The 18,620-nt window shown below is 38.5% G+C and overlaps 1 protein-coding gene across 1 annotated transcript in view; it reads right to left on the bottom strand.

Moving 5' to 3' along the window:
* The window catches only part of LOC126486396 (E3 ubiquitin-protein ligase TRIM37-like), a 305,290-nt gene that overhangs the window by 224,138 nt on the left and 62,532 nt on the right, over nt 1-18,620 (bottom strand). The window contains 1 exon segment of the mRNA XM_050108945.1: nt 3,583-3,899. Coding sequence (XP_049964902.1) covers nt 3,583-3,899 — 317 coding nt within the window.

Raw genomic sequence — 18,620 nt, 5'->3', positions numbered from 1 at the left:
ATCTATGTTTTAAGTGTCATTCATTGGATTGCTGAAGCTTGGAATCTAATTCCTCACATTTCCCTCATTAGGTCTTCGAAAAAACTCTTAGATCATAAAGCAACTCATCAGTGGTGGGAAGGAGACAATGCCAACAAAACAAAAATGACATAATTTTGGTCAATTTACTGGAGAAGCTACTGGGTTGTGAAGCGCGAACTTCGAAGATGTTGAAGAGTCGATGGAAAACAACTTTTTTGATTTGACTGCACAAGAAGTCGTCCAAATTGGAACCAGTCAAAAAGCATCAGAAGAATGTGTGTCTGATGATGAAGCAGAGAAAAAGATTCCTCACACAGTCAGTTACAAAGCGATCCAAACTGCCCTGGAGTACATCAGCCAACAGGAGGAGGCGACTTATCCTGAAATCATTTGTTTCCAAGGTTGGAGATATAGTGCTGCAACAAAAGTTTCTCAAGCCAAAAACCGAAAAACCACGACAGACTGTTTTACCAAAAAACTAAATTCTAATGAAACGTCCTAAAACTTCAATGTCCTTAAGTTAAAAGTTTTCTGTTTTTATAACTTTGAAGTTCCTCTAGACAAAGTTTTCATTCCTTTGAGTAATCTCTAGATTTGTTTCATAATTTTGTACAGTAGTTTATTTTTTTATTCAAAAGAGTAGGTAACAACATTAAAACTCCTGTTATTTCCTGCTGCCAAATACAGCAGATTTTTTCTGTAAGACCGCAAAATAAATTAGCTTTGTTATTCAGCATTTATAAACTTTGAGTTTTCAATCATACTTTGGCACCTTTTTAACATGTCAACACATTTTCTTCAGTCAAAAACATGCAGGCTTGTTCACAACCATATCAATAACATTCTACATACCCTACGCAAGTTTTACGATCATATTTTGTGGCACTGACGCAATTCCGAGTGTTTCACTTGTGAAAACAGGACTTTAGTTCATCTTAAATTTTCGTTATCCGAATCAACAACAGTCCTGATCGGTTCGGATAAATCGGAGTTTACTGTATATCTGCATACCACGCACTGGTAAGGTGGTGTATCAAACTGCAATGCTGTTCCATGCTAAAATTGTCCAGATTAGTTTCTACACAAGTATTGCAATAAAAGATAACTGATTCATAACTTAATTTTAAAAAATGAAGCACATGACAGATCTGTTATTTACAAAATACACCGTCATGTGTGGTCCAAATTTTATATTTTGCTGGCCAAACTGGTAGGAGTTTTAACATGAGATACCAAGAACATATGGATGCTCTCAGACTCCACAGCTTAAATAAATCAAATTTCGCTTGTAACATAGACAATATGTGGACACACAGTAGCAATGAACAAATGAATTACCACATTTTGCTGAGAAAGAATTACAGATGTGTTGGAAGAAATATATAACTTAATTCACAAAAAACTTCAGAGTTAAGAATCCAAATGTATCTACAAAGTTTCATCCAATTTTCATAATGTCCTACTGGTAGAGAAAGTACGAGTACTGATACAGTTAGCCTACTTAGTTAATCAAAAAGGAAAACCAAATGTTATTTACAAATTTCATTCAACATTGCCATCATTTTTTTAAAAAATAAATGTGTAGCTCCCCGGCACAATCGAGGCTAAGAACTAGAATCTCTGTAGTAATGTACATCACAGGTGTAGAAGTATTCCTCTACTGTAATGTCTTGTTCTTTGGTACATCCAATCAAATCACTATTATTTCAGGTGTAATAATAAGTGGTGGTAAGTTCCTAAAGAACCAAACTGTTGAGTTCAGCAGTCCCTAGGCTTGCACACTACTTAATCTAACTTAAACTAACTTACGGTAAGGACAACACACACACACACACACACACACACACACACACACACCCATGCCCAAGGGAGGACACGAACCTGCAAGGGGGAAGGGGAGGGGTGGGGGGATTTCAGACCTGAAGTAAAATATATAAACCTGTATACAAAGTAAAAACTTATGTACACTAGAAGATAATGAGGCCAGCACTAGTAACAGTGTAATAAGCCTTTCACTCAAAAAATGTACATTTAATGTTGCTTACAAGACTAATGTGCGTAATTACATATATTCTGTCATCCTTTTGTATCCAGACTATGGACCAGCACTGGCTAAGTTAGAAGCGAATATTTCTACAGGTTGCTATGCTTGAACTTATCCGGAGGAGGAAGAGGAGGAGGAGGAGGAGGAGACGAACAGAGAAAGGGGCACAAGGAGATAGGATAATCGAAAACTAGAATTAAAAAAAATAATCAGACAACAACAGGTGCTTAGCTAGAGAGAGAGAGAGAGAGAGAGAGAGAGAGAGAGAGCTACACCTTCCGTCTGTCCTGGATGCATGGAGTGATTCTGTTGGGAAGGTTATTATGACGTAGTTGTACCATCTTCTGAGGCAAGCTAGCACAATACTATTGTACACTGTTCTTCATATCTTGGAAACTGGCACCAAGACGGAGTTGATGTCAGAGCTGGTCGTACTTGTTCTATCAGGGACAGATTTGGAAATCTGGTTTGTCATGGGAATACCTCAACACCACGCAGACAGTTTATTGAGACATTTGCCATGTGTGAATTAGCACTGTCCTGTTAAAAAATGGCACCACAATATTGTCACGTGGGAGGTAACCATGTGGATGAAGGATGTCAGTGACTAACTGTTTGTGGCATCAGATTTCGCTCTAGCACTACTAATGTGACTTGAAATCATATCCAATGCCAGAGTAACACAACTGTGCCTCTCTCCAAGTAGCCACCATACTCGTGGACAATGGTCATCTGGGGTAGCGCAGAATTGTAATTCTGCATCACTGAACACAATTTGATGCCATTCACCAGCAGTCCGTCCTTCCTGGTCATGGCATCATTCCAGACACACCCATGTGTGTTGTGATGTTAATGGTAGCCTATACACTGGACAGTAATTCCTTAGTCTGGCTGTCTAGTCCCTGACCAATGGTGCTGGATGACATAGAATGTTGCAAGGAGTCCATTAACTGTTCTCAGATGGCAGGCAAAGGTGCAAAGGGTTTACATTGTGCTTGGTGCACAATATGGAAATCCTACCTTGTGGTTGTAAAACCTTTACAGTGCATATGCCTGCCCTCACCTCCACAAACAATACACTATCAGGTCACACACATGCTCCTCTAGATTCTGAGAGGAAAGGATTTTATAGTACCAAATTCAATAGTAGGAGTTAAGAAATTCTGATGGCATAGTCTTGGAATGGCTGCATGAGGTATAACAAAATTTAAGTTGCAAGATAAGCTTTGTAAATTTTTACCTTTACATACACTTCTATACAGGTGTTTTGCATTACCTGAGCTGCTGAATGCCAAAATTGTCTAATGCTTCTCATGAAGTAGTTACCACTCTACAGTTCATTATCAATAACTGTTGTTCCCACTTCCTTAAGACAATATTTTAAAACTGCTTATCTCAGCAACTTTATTACACAAACTTCTCATACGTATTATATGTGAAAACATGTATAAATTTCATTCATAAAGTAACTTGATAAAAGCTATTTATTTTAAGAATGACAATCCAAATATATTTACCTCTGAAAGTCTGCTGGCACTGGTGCTGTGACAAAACTAGCAACTGGTTTTTTTCGCACAGCATATAACATGAAAGAAAGATTGTGAGCACAGCTGATAAGCTCTGAACGGGAACAGGTATGAAGCTGATGTTCCACTTCTTGCAGCAATGATTCTAATTGTTCAGTTTCTTGTGTGAGCAGTGACTTCTGCCCTACCAGAGTCAACAGCTTCGCTTTCAACTGTGCATCTAGTCGTGCTATCATTAGCTCCACTGCATTGCGAATCTCCCGCACCCGCTCATCCTTGGCAGCCCGTACTGCTTCAACATTCCGCTCCTGTATCATTATGTGCTAATCAGTTTATGTATATAATAAACATGGAAGCAGACTGTTGGTCTACACTACAAATAATCAAGGCAAATCTTTTAAATGAAGAGCTTTCCCACTTGCATCATGAAAGAGAAAAGATGTTAAGGGAAAGGATGGTGAGAGAGATGGGTAGAAAGGAAACAGATGATAATATGGCACCAGCAAGTTCAGTGCAGACTTGACAAGTTGGTTGTCACAGGGTAGTTCATGCTCACCAGTTATTTAATAGCTTGGTGTCAGTACTTTAGACCCATTTTACAAACCAGCTGAGAATTGAGGGTGGCTTCTATTCCTATTAGTCATGTTATTACACGTTTCCTATTGTGGTGCTACATACCACTCTAGATGGTCTTAAGCATTCTTACCAACGAATGAGACTCACAAAAGAAAACCATAAAATAATTTATCATGCAGGAAAGTACCAGTATTGTGTGGATGTGTTATTTTATTTGCATGTGGGAAACCCTGCTGAGGGATAACGTGCATCTTCAAAATGGGATATTGTTCACAATAACTTCACAAGAAGAATTACCTGTGTGAACATGAATACAGAAGTTGCTAGTATTGCCAGCCTACTTTGAAATGTATTCTTTGGCAATAATATGATGATGATGAGACACATGAAACATTTTTAAGATGTCAAATTCTTGTTTTCTACAGACTTCTGCGTTGAAGTTTCATGCTGGATGTTATGATTTGGCAAAAGTTTGATGTTATCCAGTTGATGATGTGCGGTACATGTTTATGCACAATATGGATTTTATTTACAAAATGTCTTTGTATATTATTAAAGAGAAGTTAGAGTAGCAGTACCCTATTTCCTTACAACAACAATTACACAATGTCAAGACGAAGTTTATCATAGTCTTACTCCAGGCCACAATCAAGCAATGAAGTGTAACTAAGAAATAATATTAAATATCCATTAAATATATCATCTCCAATGAAGCAGAACACTGCCCATGGGGTGATGAACTTCTAAGAAATAATGAGTCACAGATAGGCACACCATAAAGACTGTCACAAATAAAGCTTTCTGCCAGTAAGGCCTTCTTCAAATATAGAACACACACACACACACACACACACACACACACACACACACACACACACACACACACACACACACACAAACGACTGCAGTGTGGTTTCAGTTGCCAGAGACTGCAGTCGTGTGTGCGTGTGCGTGTGTGTGTGTGTGTGTGTGTGTGTGTGTGTGTATGTGTGTATTTTTTATGAAGGCCTTACTGTCCGAAAGCTTTATTTGTGACCGTATCTTTTTTGTGCCTATATGCGACTCAGTCTCTCCACTATATAGTGAGTAGCAACTTTCCGTTTCATAATATTATTACATTCCATCCTGGATCTTCCATTGTTTGAACCGCATGTGTGTGTGTGTGTGTGTGTGTGTGTGTGTAAAAAACTGTGCATTTTCTTTTTATCTTACTGCTGACTGTGTTTTTACACACACTTTTAGTTAGGAGCTTTTTGACTTGTACTCCGAGTCTCCTCTGAGGAAGCCACGTTTGTTAAAGGTGGAAGCTGAAGTATTACCACAAACAGAATACAGAAATTACTCCCAAAATAGAGACCAATTCTCTGTTTCTCCAGAAAATGGCTTTAATATCACAGATACACAAGCTGCCACAGCAACTGACGCTAGTGTCTGAACCAGAGTTCAAACAGATCAAGAGCAGTCTTTCTTACCCCCTTTAGAATTTTCTTCTTAGAGATCTTCAGATAGTTTTCACTCTTGATGACAGCAGTGTATAGTCTGTGTGGAAGAGAAAATCCTGGCTTGGAATGTCAAGAGTTCTCTTGTTTTGCTCACATAATATTCACTGTCTCCAGGCCTATCTGTATTGTTTCATCAACTGCAGTACAAAATTACTTAATTCCTTCCAGGCTTGCTTTCTCTTATAACAGAGTGTTACGTTCCCGAACAATTAGAGACAAACATCTGTATTGACAGTGGCTTCAAATAAAATTTGGCCAATAATACAGCTACTAGAAACAGTGTACCAACTCTGTTTTACTTTATGTTATTGTTTCACTGTTTTGTTGATAAAAGGCATTTGTTACACAATGTGGGGGTTTTCCATGGACCAGTGGAAGTTGGTCTGGCTATTTAAATCACCATAAAGCTGAAACCAATCTTCAACACTAAAAATACAGAATTGGGTCAAGTTCAGCATCCACACTCTTTCTCTTTTCAAGCAATACTCAACATTTTTATCAGCAAGAATTAATGCCTGAACACACAAAATACGGTATTGTTTCAATTGCACAAACTTAAGTACAGAATGATAAGACATATGTTCAACACCTGCCAGTTGCGAAAGCTGTCCAACATTTATCTGGCATAGCTGTAATTTTCTGCTAAATGTTTGTACCATTTCCAGAGTTCAAACTGAAGGCTTAAGGTAAGGCTTCTAATTAAAGAAATCATCACTGGACCACTACTTTCCTGTTTTTTGTAAGAATATTGGAGGTCACAAACTGTTTATTACAGCAATGGATAGGCACTTAAATATAAAAAAATTACAATTCAGAGAGCAATTGGAGTAGTTAGCAACAATCCTCAACATCTTTACATCACGAGTTTTAGTGGAAGAATCTTCAGAGAAAACTTAGAGGATACTACAGGTACAGTTCCTGACCATGACATGATGACAGAAGCTTGCCACCTATAGAAAGAGTGACACACGAAGGCTGCTAAGGAACTTATTAGAGATGGATCTGAGTGCATTTTATAGAAATTACCTCAAGCAGTTGGGTAACGATCCTTGAGGCAGTCTCTCAGATATCCTGCTAATTAATGAACTCTGCTGTTTGAGTCAATTAATTTAGTGGAAGAAATGCACGACCCTGAAGCCATTATAATGTCTATGATTATAGGTGTTAAAAGGGAAGCTAATAAAGGTACAAAAATATTTCTGTTTAGCCCATCTAATGATGAATGAAATACATTGCAGAGAACAACACCATATGTGATCCAGCGACCACACAAATTCTTATTCAAAGGTTCTCTATGACATTAGCCACATTTGGGGATTGAAATATGTCAATAGTAAGCAGTGAAAATTTGTACCAGACCAAACTCGGACCCATATCTCCAGCTTTATGCGAATGATTGCCTTAATCACCTCGGCCATCCGAACATGCTTCCCATCCAACCCAAATTCCTAGCCTGTTACACACTACTAGCATAGCATAAAGTCTAAATACTGGATCTGTTCTTCTTAAATTGATACACTGATGAGGATTGTAAAACTTTTCCTACTTGAAATCATTTCACAAACACCAAAATTACTTGTACGGGGTACGAAATTGAGGAATAAATAATCATCTTAAATCATTAGCAAAGAAAAGGCAACTAGACCTGATGGGATATCACTATAATTCTACATATATGCAGTAAATATCTAGCTCCCATTTTACCAGCAGTTTATAGTAGGTCACTACAGCAAATTAAGAGTTCCAAGCAATAACGCTTTACAAAAATGATAACTGGGGATGAGCACATAATTATAACTTCATATCATTGACATCAATCTGTTGTACAATAAGAGAACAAATTTCACACTTACACAATACTACATTTTTTAAGAACAAAAATCTCTATACGAAGCAACATGGATTTCACAAATAAACATTTATTGTAGCTCAGCTCACTTTGTTCATCTATCCAGATAATAGTAGTTAATGGTGCCCATGTTGATGCCATGTTCCTTGACATATACAAAGCATTTAATAAATTACATTCTATCATCTTGCAAAGACAATACAAACTTAGATGGAATATAACACCAGCTTTGTAACTACTAACGACTTCCTATCTGACACAACTCAACACTTCATTCTTTACAGGGTGAAATCACCAGCAGTAGAAGTAACTTTGAACCTAGCCCAAGGTACTGACAGTGCCATTACTATTCGCATTATGTGTCACTGAAATGGAAAATAATTTCAGTGAGGTTGCTCTTGGGTGATGCTGTTGTGCATAGGAAAAATGCAGCATCAGAGAATTGTAGCAAAATGTAGGGAAACCTGCGAAAGAATCAACACTGTCCTGGGACAGGCAGTTAATTCCCAACATAAATAAATGTAACAAAATTCACATAAATGGACAGAAAGTGTCCGTGGTGTAATCAAACAGTGACTACCACTAACAAAAAACAGTAGCAAAATTAAAATAGCTAGGAATACATGTCAAGAACAATCTTAAGAGGAACAATCAGATGAAACAACTCATACAAAAATCCAACTCCACACTGATATTCAGTGGAAGAATCCTAAGAACAGGTGATTCACCTACAGAACTGGCAGCTTGCAAAAGGCCTCTTTTGACCAGTTATTGAGTACTGTTTGTCAGTATGCGGTGCTCAACAGTTGAGATTGGTTAAAAAATGTTGGAGAAGAACAGTGCCCTTCATTTAGTATGTGCGAGAGCATCACAGAGTTTGTCAACAAACTCCAGTGGCAGAGACTTTGAGAGAGGCATTGTGCACAACTACAACTTATCCCTCCCTTTTTGACGAAATGTCCAGCCATTCAACACAAGGAGTGACATTACATATTATGGTTGGGCAGGTTTGTTTATTGATTGCCATTTTTTATTTGTAGTTCACTGATACTATGAGTTTATATATTGCCATTTGGAGATGGTGCGTGGAGCTGTGGACGCTAGAAAATAGACTGCCAAGTGGAGAAATATGAACATTTTCAATATATTCTTCTGTTTGAGTTCAGTAGAAGGGTCACAGCAGCAGAGGCAGCCAGGAACATTGGCACCATCTATGGGAATAATGCCATTGGACAGAGCATGGAAAGAAAATGTTTTAAGGAGGATCATTTTGATATTTGTGACTCTCCACATTCAGGAAAATCTTAGTGGTTTGATGAAGATCTTTAAACACAATAATCCATGTCAGTAAACTGGCAAATGTGATGAACTGTGATCATTCCACCATCCTGTGGCATTTGCATGCAATAGGGAAGGTTAAAAAATTGAGTGTATGGGTTCCGCATGCTCTAAGCCAAAATCATAAAAATCAGCGGGTGGTCATATATGTATCTCTGCTTGCTCGTCATCAATTGGCTTGTGAACAACACCGATCATTTCTATCCTGTATCATTACTGGTGATGAGAAATTGTGTCTTTATGTTAACATAAGGAAAAGAAAGGAATGGCTGAGCCCAACCATAATAGCAATTCCCTGTACATAGACCTCCATGCATCCACAAAAAATAATGTTCTGCATCTGGTGGAACAGCAACAGTGAGGTGTAGTATGAATTGCTTCCCCGAAGTGTAGCCATAACTGTTGTCATTTATAGAATAGAGATGACGTAGTAAATTGCCAAAGCTGGTAACCCAATAAAATAACAGTTTGGAAATTAGACAGCTGAAAGGTGTTTCATTTGACATTCTGTATCGAACTGTTGAGTCTTGCAACTATCTCCGAGAAGATGGACATACAGAGGCTGTCATTTATCAACAACTGAGACATCTTGCAGACACAATCCAAGAGCAACAACCAGGAAGACTGCATGAAGGGATGTTACTCCACGATAATACCCATCTGCATTCTGCTAGACTGACAAAAAACTCTATACAGGTGATGGGGTGGGAAATCATTCTGAACCCACCCAATCTTGCGTCCTCAGATTTTCTCTTTTTCCACTCACTATCTAACAATCTTCAAGAAACTTCCTTTCAGATGAAAATGCACTCTGAACATGCGCCAAGAATTCTCCACCTCAAAACCACGTGATGTCTGCAATTGTAGAACCAAAAACTTACTTTGGTGCTGGCAGACTCTTGTAAATAGTGAAGGAGAATATATTACTGATGAATAAAGCCTCTGATACGTGTATCTACTGTGTTTACTAAACTTGTGGGAAAGTGCTACAAACTTTTGCACCGACCCAACAACATGTGAATACATAAGTCACTCGTACACTCCTGAAGCACAAAATTTGTTATTATTATTATTATTATTATTTTATAATCTGTCTGATCAGGTTAAGGAAATTATCAGCCATGTACATAATGAATACAGATAATAACAATACTTTGAAATGTCTCAATTTATGTGCATAGTTTTTAAAGGCACTTCATACATACCTAATGGCACAATGAGAAAGGAAATTTTGAAATATCAGCTGTGAACAATAAAGTGTATTAATTTTGACAGCAGTCAATAATGATTGAAAATCTCTTACAAATGTGCTGAAAATCTCTTATAAATGTGCTCTCTCGGCTTAAGCAGCAGTAACTATGCAATGTATATCAATTTGTTAACTTTCTAACATGTGCTTAAATTGCTATGACAACTGTACACACGTGAACAAATAAAACATAAGCAAGTCATTTAGCAAGGTTGTATTTATCAGACATTGTTTAAATATTTGTTTCAGTAGCTCGGAGATTGCATTGTGCTGTATAATGCAGAGGATCTCAGGTCTGAACCCAGGTCATTTCTCTGATTTATTTTTCCATTTGATTCTTTTACCTCTACAGTATTGGCCATAAAGATAACACCACTACGTTTTGAAACCATACCATATTTTCCATCTTCCAAGTGTTATCGCATTCTGTATGTAAGACCCTTATGCAATTTGAATTATATTGTTTCCTTTTGTTTACTTTACAGGTAACCGAGTATTCCAATGTAACTACTGAGAATGACAAAGGGCAAACCCATTCTCGGAATTAAATGGTAAATTTTTAAGCCGAGGTTTTGCTTTGATAAAAATACTGTGCGGCAGTTGGAACTAAGGCTGAGAGAGTATTTGCTGACACCAACCAAAAGAAACCAACCATTACTCTTTAATATTATGGTGTTATGCTACAGGAAGCTTTCCGATGGTGGTTCATGAATCATTTAATACACATGTGGGACAGCATGCAGAGTTTTCCACAAGGTATCATCCCACATTGCCTCACTGAAGAAAAAAATTGATCAAAATGCCTACATAAGAAAGGTGAATGAAACCCAGTGTGACTTTCTAGTTGTTTTAGGTGCTACTACTTGTACCCATATCCCTATAAAATCTCCTGTTTACAATATTTAGGAATCATCATGGATGGTTTTCATTAAGACATACAAGCAATCTCAGATGCTAGCTTAATCAGAGCATATTAGAATGTACACATAGCATGGCATATAACTTCCAGACAAAAATCCACTTGCGAAGAAATTCAAGTAACAACGGAAAATGAAGCCGGCAGGAGTCTCCATGCAATTAGTGCAAATTTATTAGCAACGTATTTGCATAGAATGTCACTTCTTCCTCTAATTGGCCGCAGTAGCTGTCAGTTTTTTCTGCATTCTATTGTGTCTTTATACTGGCCCAGTTTTCTGCAACAAATCTTTTTTTGTACAGAGAGAAGTCTGAAGATAGCTACTTTTTCTTTTTACTTTCCTTCATCTTTGTAACATGACACCTTTGATAATAAATATTGCATGTCTAAGATATACGATTAGTATGAGTGGTTAAATTGCAATAATTATGTTGACAGCCAATTTTAGCGAAGTTGCCAAGCATTTTTCATGTTAACTCAGACCAACACTGAACCTCTTCCAGTATGTCCAAGTTCAGTGTTATACAATAGAACAGAGACCTGAACAGTGTTCTGTTTCTGAACTAACTTCAGGACTGACCTGCTGTCAGCAATGTTTATACAAGCAGCACCAAGTCAGATAACATGAAGAATAATTCATCATGCCATGTTACAATCCAGAATCAGTTATATTGTATTGCATGGTCCCTGCACTATTTTTACCATAATAGTGTATTCTTGGTTGTGATCAAATTTGTTCAGATTGACACCTCGTCAGTGTTGTCTGTCTGAGCAACCCTTGTTGGACTGAGAATGCATGAACAGGCTGCTTCAAATTTTTTTCTTTTTCCCAATGTATTTTATCACTGTTTATTCGTTTCTCCCACTACTATTCACTGTCGACGAAATCAACTCATACATGTCATCATCTCTTTGAACACTGTCGCTCTTCATAATAGTAACACACAGACAGTCTGATGCACAACTGCAATCCTAGAATGACTGCTCACCGGAAATCAAAGATGACACATCTCCACGCATTATTGCATGTAATTTCTAACTTTTGATCACAATATTTACATTTACCTGTTATCAAAGAGCGATTTAATGAGAAATATGAAAACAAATTCAAAGAAGTAAATAAATGCAAAATTTGTAGGTTAGAACACAGTGTTCACTTCTCACCTAAAATCACAATAACCTCTAACTCTATTTTGAAATTTTAATTGCACTTTGTAATTTATCTAATTTATATAAGCATGTTACGCCGTAGCAACAATAGGTAAATCACAATTCTATGTGACAATGACAAATACGTTTGTCATTTCGCTAAAGCATATTCATTTAGGAAAGTGAACTTGCATTACGAGCTGAGATAACAGACTACCGCAGTGGTCACGGTTAGTATTTATAACAATGCTGTATACAAATTATCCACTTAATAAGTGGTTTCTGTAATAAGATAATATGAAAAGGGAGTCTCTCACTCATGATTAATAAGTTAGCTTCATAAAATATAGGTATGAAGCCGGGCATCCATGACACCTCTTGCTTATGATAGTGAAAGGGTCCTGTAGCCACCTTTCATTAGTCCGGTAGCCCATTTTCATTACCATTTCTCTTTCTTTTCCTTGTTTCTCTATTCTCTTTACTCTCATAGTAGTGTGATTGAATGAATGTGGTTGTGTGTCACGTTGCTAGACGGTGGCGTAGTCTGCTGCAGAAAGTCTGCTATAGTCGTACAGATTCAGCAGCAGTTGCACAGAATAGCCAACTCTCGTAGTGGTCAAGTCGGCAAAGAGGTTTCCGCTACTTGTGAGAAATCCACCTGAGTTAGGTTGGTGGCGGAAATGGCATCTTGGGGTTTTCCGGTCCACACGGAGCGTGGAAGAGGCTGGAGAAGCGGGAGGCAGTCTGCCGCCGGTAAGGGAAGCGTCCACAGCTGTGCTCCAGTCGAAGAAGGGTGAGTTAGACTGACCGCGTGGCGCGTTGTTACTTGGCGAGGGGAGAGCTGTTAGCCTTTGGTCTCGCTTTTCAAATCTGGAAGATTGCTTTGCCTCATCGCAGCAAGGAATGCAAATTTCTGTAGCAGACTTGGATCCGCCGGAAGAGCGCCACACAAAGGTGTCAATAAGAAGTGAGCACTCGCTTCTGTATGAATGTCTGTTTGCCTTCAGCTGTGCCTGTATAAGCTTTTACCTTTCTAAATATTTAGAGCCTTGCCTTCTCGTAAATTTTCCTTACTTTCCGTGTCTTTCGTCCGTGGGGAGCCAACCACGTGGTAGAACATTATAGTTGTTGGGCTACCGGCATCACTAACTGTCCGATCGCATGTTTGTTTTAGAAAATGTTAACATGATTGTATGATGTGATATTGTTGGAATTTGGCACTATACCTAGAAATTGTGCCTCCACAAACTACGTGTTATCAGGAATCGTGTACATGCCTCACATCCGTCGTTTAGGAATAAATGATTTTATCTACAATTTTCTCTTGTGTTCCGAGATTACGTTTTTGCGCCTAAGCCACTCACCTCGTAGCTTTCCCATTAGCACATCCAATGCGTTTCTTTATGCACAGGTCCAGTGATTAGTCTCCTCTTGTATTTTATAACAAATGCTTTAGATTAAGTCATATTTTCAGGTGTGTTGCTGGGAGCTGATCTTATGCAGTGTTCATGCATTTTCTATTTTATTTTAAATGTTTGATTGTCGTGAACAGCGCACGGGCAATACTATTAATTACATCATATCCGCTGTGAGCGACCTCACAACGTATGCATTTTTGTGAGTTTTTGGTCTGTGATAAAATTAATTTATTTTCCGACTCGACCAAATCTTTGATTAGTTGTATGGTTTGAGTCGGTGGCGACCCTATTCTTCTCACGTTGATTTCATAAGCAATAAGTATTTACATTCCCAATAATAAGGAATAACCCGTAGTAACCGGTTAGTTACAATAGTTTAAAAGTCCCTTATGTTAAAATTTTCCACATATAGTAAGTTTTAGTGAAAAATCATTATGCTATGTCAGAAGACAGAAAAAAAAACCTTTCTAACAATACCTCATTCATGCTTGTACGATTAGTATGTGTTGAGGAAAAGTGATGTTGACTTGAGAAATAATATACAAGGTATGCCCAAAAAAATCATGAAGTAAATTTTTTTGCCATGCCCCTAGTCACAATGCATGATTGCTGATTCAGTCCAACAACACCGAGCGATCATGTTTTGCACAAAGCCTTCCAAGACACACACAATGTTAAAGTAAGCCTACAGAGAGTCTGTGATACGTAATGCACAAGTTGCGAGGTTGGTGAAGAAGTTTAAGGACGGCCAGGAAGAGATGGGTGATGACCCTTGCTCTGGAAGACCATCAACAAACAGAAATGAAGACAATGTGAATCGTGTTTGTGAACTGCTGAATTCTGACCACAGACTGAACATTCCAGAAAGTTCCATGCTCAACATTGTTATGGAGGAGTTACAGATGAGAAAGGTGTGCGCTGAACTGGTGCCAAAAAATTCTGTCAGACAAACAAAAGGCCAAAAGAGTGTTAATCACATCAACTGTTGGAATGAAATGTGTGGACACTGAACCAGATTATTTGGACAACATTGTTACTGATGACGAGACATGGACTTTTGCATATGACACGGAAACAAAGTGCCGAAGTTCGGCATGGCACATTTCAGTGTCATCAAAACAGAAAAAGACAAGCATGAGCCAATCCAACATGAAAATGATTATTTTCTTATTCAACACCAAGGGTGTGGAACACAGAGTTTGTGCCCCAATGACAGATCATTAATGGTCTTTCCTACATTTATGTACTGGAAAGGTTAAGAAGAAGGGTCCTCGGAGTGCAATGGCCGCTACCTGGCTGCTGCAGCATGAGAGCATGCCCAGCCCAACTTCTCTGTGCAACCGCGAGTACCCGGCCATGCACAACTCGGCAATGTTGCTGCAGCCACCCTGCAGTCCTAATCTCTCTCTGCCAGACTCCTTCCTCTTCCCAGGATTAAAACAGTGCTCAAAGAATGCTATTTTGAGAGCACTGAGGACATCCAAAAAGCTATGACAATAATCTTCTATGAGGTTCTCGCCGAGGTCCTCCGGGAGTTTACAAATTATGGGTGAAGCGCTGGAAAAAATGTGTAGATGCTGATTATAACTACTTTGAAGGATTTTAGGATTTTAAAGATTTGTACATATATCACCAATAAATATTTTAATATTTCATTACTTTTTTGGCCCGCCTTGTACGTCATATACACTTATCACTGCAGTAACAAATTACAGTAACATAATCATCATTGTTAAATGCAGAGCACAAGCATTTCCTTTATTTTGGTAATCATCTTTAATCAATAAATAGAATGTTATAGATAAAAAACTGTGTTCTGGTTTGTTTTCTCAAATAAACTTAAAAGATAAATGCAGCTACATATAACAACAAAACAAGTTGTTTTTTTTTTTTTTTTTCCTGAAAGGACAACATTTTCTGTCTGCACAGAAAAATTACTGCCCAGCCAGGTACTGAGTAATGCACTGCAATATCAATGATGACAGTTACCATTGAAGGTGGAAATGTAGTCATTTCAAGTGTTTTGTACTATTGTGATGCTGGCCCAAAGAAAGGTAATCACTTTATTTTGCTGTTGAGAAGGAAAAAAAATTATTATACAGAAGTATCCTCCTGTTTTTGTGGCCTTCAGTCCGAAGACAAGTTCAATGCCTCTCTCAACACTAGTCTATTCTGCGCAAATCTCTGTGGTGTTACATACACTCTGTGTATTACCAATGAACGAATGTTGCAAATGAAGGCCATAAAGCTAGTTATAATGGAGGATAGCACAAATACTGAGCAAATTTTGTATTGTATTTGTGCAAGGGGTGATACATGTCTTCAAGATGAACAGTGATTGGAATAACTTCCAAAAAGGATGTGTCTGTGCAGAAGCAAACAAACTCCTAGCATCACCAGCCTAATTTAGTGAAACTTCAAGTCTTCAGCAAATACATAAATCCTCAACAATATGAAGATGTTTGCTCAACAAATTAAATATTAATCAAATGTCATTCGTATTTTACTGTTCTTTGGATAGACTTGTGTGCAGAGGTTTCATGTTAGACATTCCGATTTGAAGTTCGAGGTCATTGAATGGATGTTTTGTGTGTTTGTAGATACTATAAAGATCATATACATGAAAGAAAACTAGAAGCAGCAGTATTACTTTTCCTTACAGCAATAATCAAACAACAAAGTGACACTGCCTTTCATTGCCATATTCAAGGCAACACTCGAGCAAATAAGAGGTACAGAAGAACAGTATTAAAGCTTCACTAAAGAAATCCCATCTGACTGAATAAGAACCCTAAACCTCCTCTCAGTACCTCTGCTGCTTACATCCATCTGAACCTGTTTACTGTATTCAAACCTTGGTCTCCACCATACTTCCCTCCATTACCAAATTGTCCTTTTCTTGGTGCCTCATAATGCCTATCAACCAATCCCTCCTTTTAGTCAAATTATGCTGTCAATTTCTTTTTGCCCCCGAGAAGCTTTCCTTGCTATTGAAAGTCTACATTTCCTATCCTTTCCACTTTGACTATCATCAGATATTTTGAGGTAATTACATTAGGAATGGTAAATCTCCATGGTTTTATTTCTTCTTTCTGAACGTTAACTGCCCTTCCCAATTTTCCTTTGGTTTCATTTACTGCTAGCTCAACATACTGATGAAGGGTACAGGCTAAAATCCTGTCTCACATCCTTCTCACCAATGCTTCCTTTTAATGTCATCTGACTCTTACAACTGTAGTCCTGTTTCTGTACAAACTGTAGGTAGTCTTTTGCTCCTTTTGTTTAATCCCTTCTACCACCAAAATTTCAACACAGTTAAAAGATTTCTTTAAATCTGCATCTGCTATAAACATACGTCTGCCTTTCTTCAACCTCTCCTCTAAATTAGCTGTGGGATCAGAATTCCTTCGTATCTTCATTTCTCCGAAACTGATCTACCAGAGGTTGGCTTCTATCAGTTTTTATATTCCTCCATTAATAATTCATTACTGCATTTTGCAAACAAGATTTATTACATGGATGGTTTGGTAGTGTCAACGCTGTCAGCACTTGGCCAATTGTAAATTTTACATTCTTTTTTAAGTCTGAGGGCATTTCACCTGTTTCATCTATGTTGCAAACAAAGTGTAGTAGTTTGATCATGACTAGCTCTCCCGAGGACCTCAATAATTATGGGGGAATGCTGTCTACTCCAGGGGCCTTCTTTTGACTTAGATGTTTCAGTCATCTGTTAAATTCTTCTCGGAGTATTGTATCTCCCATCTCATCTCCATTCACTTTCTTTTCTTTTTCTACATTGGCAGAAAGAAAATTAGTACATCCTTTCAGAGATTTTGAATTCACTACAGACTTATTGCTGCAACATTGATTATGGTGTACATTAAATGATTACATTTGAAGATAAATAGCACATGCGTTTCTGAGATACCAGGTATTGACCTATGCAGAAACATCTATATTAGTATGTGGTGTAGCCTCCACAGGCAGCAATGCAGGTGTTGACTCAATCATCCAGTTGATCGTACGGACGGCAAATGCTTTCCTGGGATACGTTATGCCACATCTCCTCGACCTGTTATCACAGTTTTGTAAGAGTGTGGGTTGACGAATCGCACAAGTCACTTCTTGTCCCATCATATCCCACACGTGATTGATCAGAGACAAGTCCAGAGACTGTGCTGGCCGAGGACATCATTGCATGTCTTGCAGAGCAGCATGTGGGTGAGACCCATCCTGTCAGAATACTATGTCATCCTCCTCCTGTTGCAAGCAAGGCAAAAGAACAGGTCTAACAACTTTCCGCACATACTGAGCAATGATTACAATTCCCTACAGAAACAGCAAAGGTGAACAGGAGTTGTAGCTCATCACAACCGACCATAGGGCCTGGGGTGCGGCCAATGTGTCTTGATCTTGAGCAAATGCACTGTACAAGACAGCACTCACTAGATCTATGTTGTACATGCCAACAACCACCACCTGCATGCAGGCAGAACCTGCTTTCATCACTGAAGGTCATGGCGCACCATTCCATCTTCCAAGTGGTCCTCTGACAGCACCAGTTGAACAGTGCACGCTAATGCTATAGAACGAATGGAAGATGGGCTAAATATGTGAGCACTAGTAGTCTCACAGCTAATAACTGTGTTTGCAACAGTTTGTGTTGACACGTCTGGGCTCACCAGCCCTCTTATCTGTGACGTGGTAGCTGTCTGATCTGCCACTGCTGACCTTACAATACAACGATCCTGGTAGGCGTCTTTCGTGTGTCAACGTCCAGTACCTCGTGTATGAGTGTGAGAATATTCACATGACCACTGATACCAGTATCATTGCTCAATTGATGCAGCATGTCCAACTTATGTGGAAATTCTCCAAAAGGGCAATGCCGCAACTTGGAAGGGCACAATTCAACCCCTCCCAAACTCTCTCAGCTGGCTGAACGAAGCACAAGTGCATCTCCATGGCATTGTTGCTGTGTGCTTTGCATGTCTGCACCACACTGAGCCTTCTGGCTGTGAGCATTCTGTAT

Source organism: Schistocerca serialis, chromosome 1, assembly GCF_023864345.2.
Source record: "Schistocerca serialis cubense isolate TAMUIC-IGC-003099 chromosome 1, iqSchSeri2.2, whole genome shotgun sequence".
NCBI classification, from domain to species: Eukaryota; Metazoa; Arthropoda; class Insecta; order Orthoptera; family Acrididae; genus Schistocerca; species Schistocerca serialis.
Note: the sequence above shows the minus strand (reverse complement) of the source record. Positions and strands in the feature narration are given on the sequence as shown.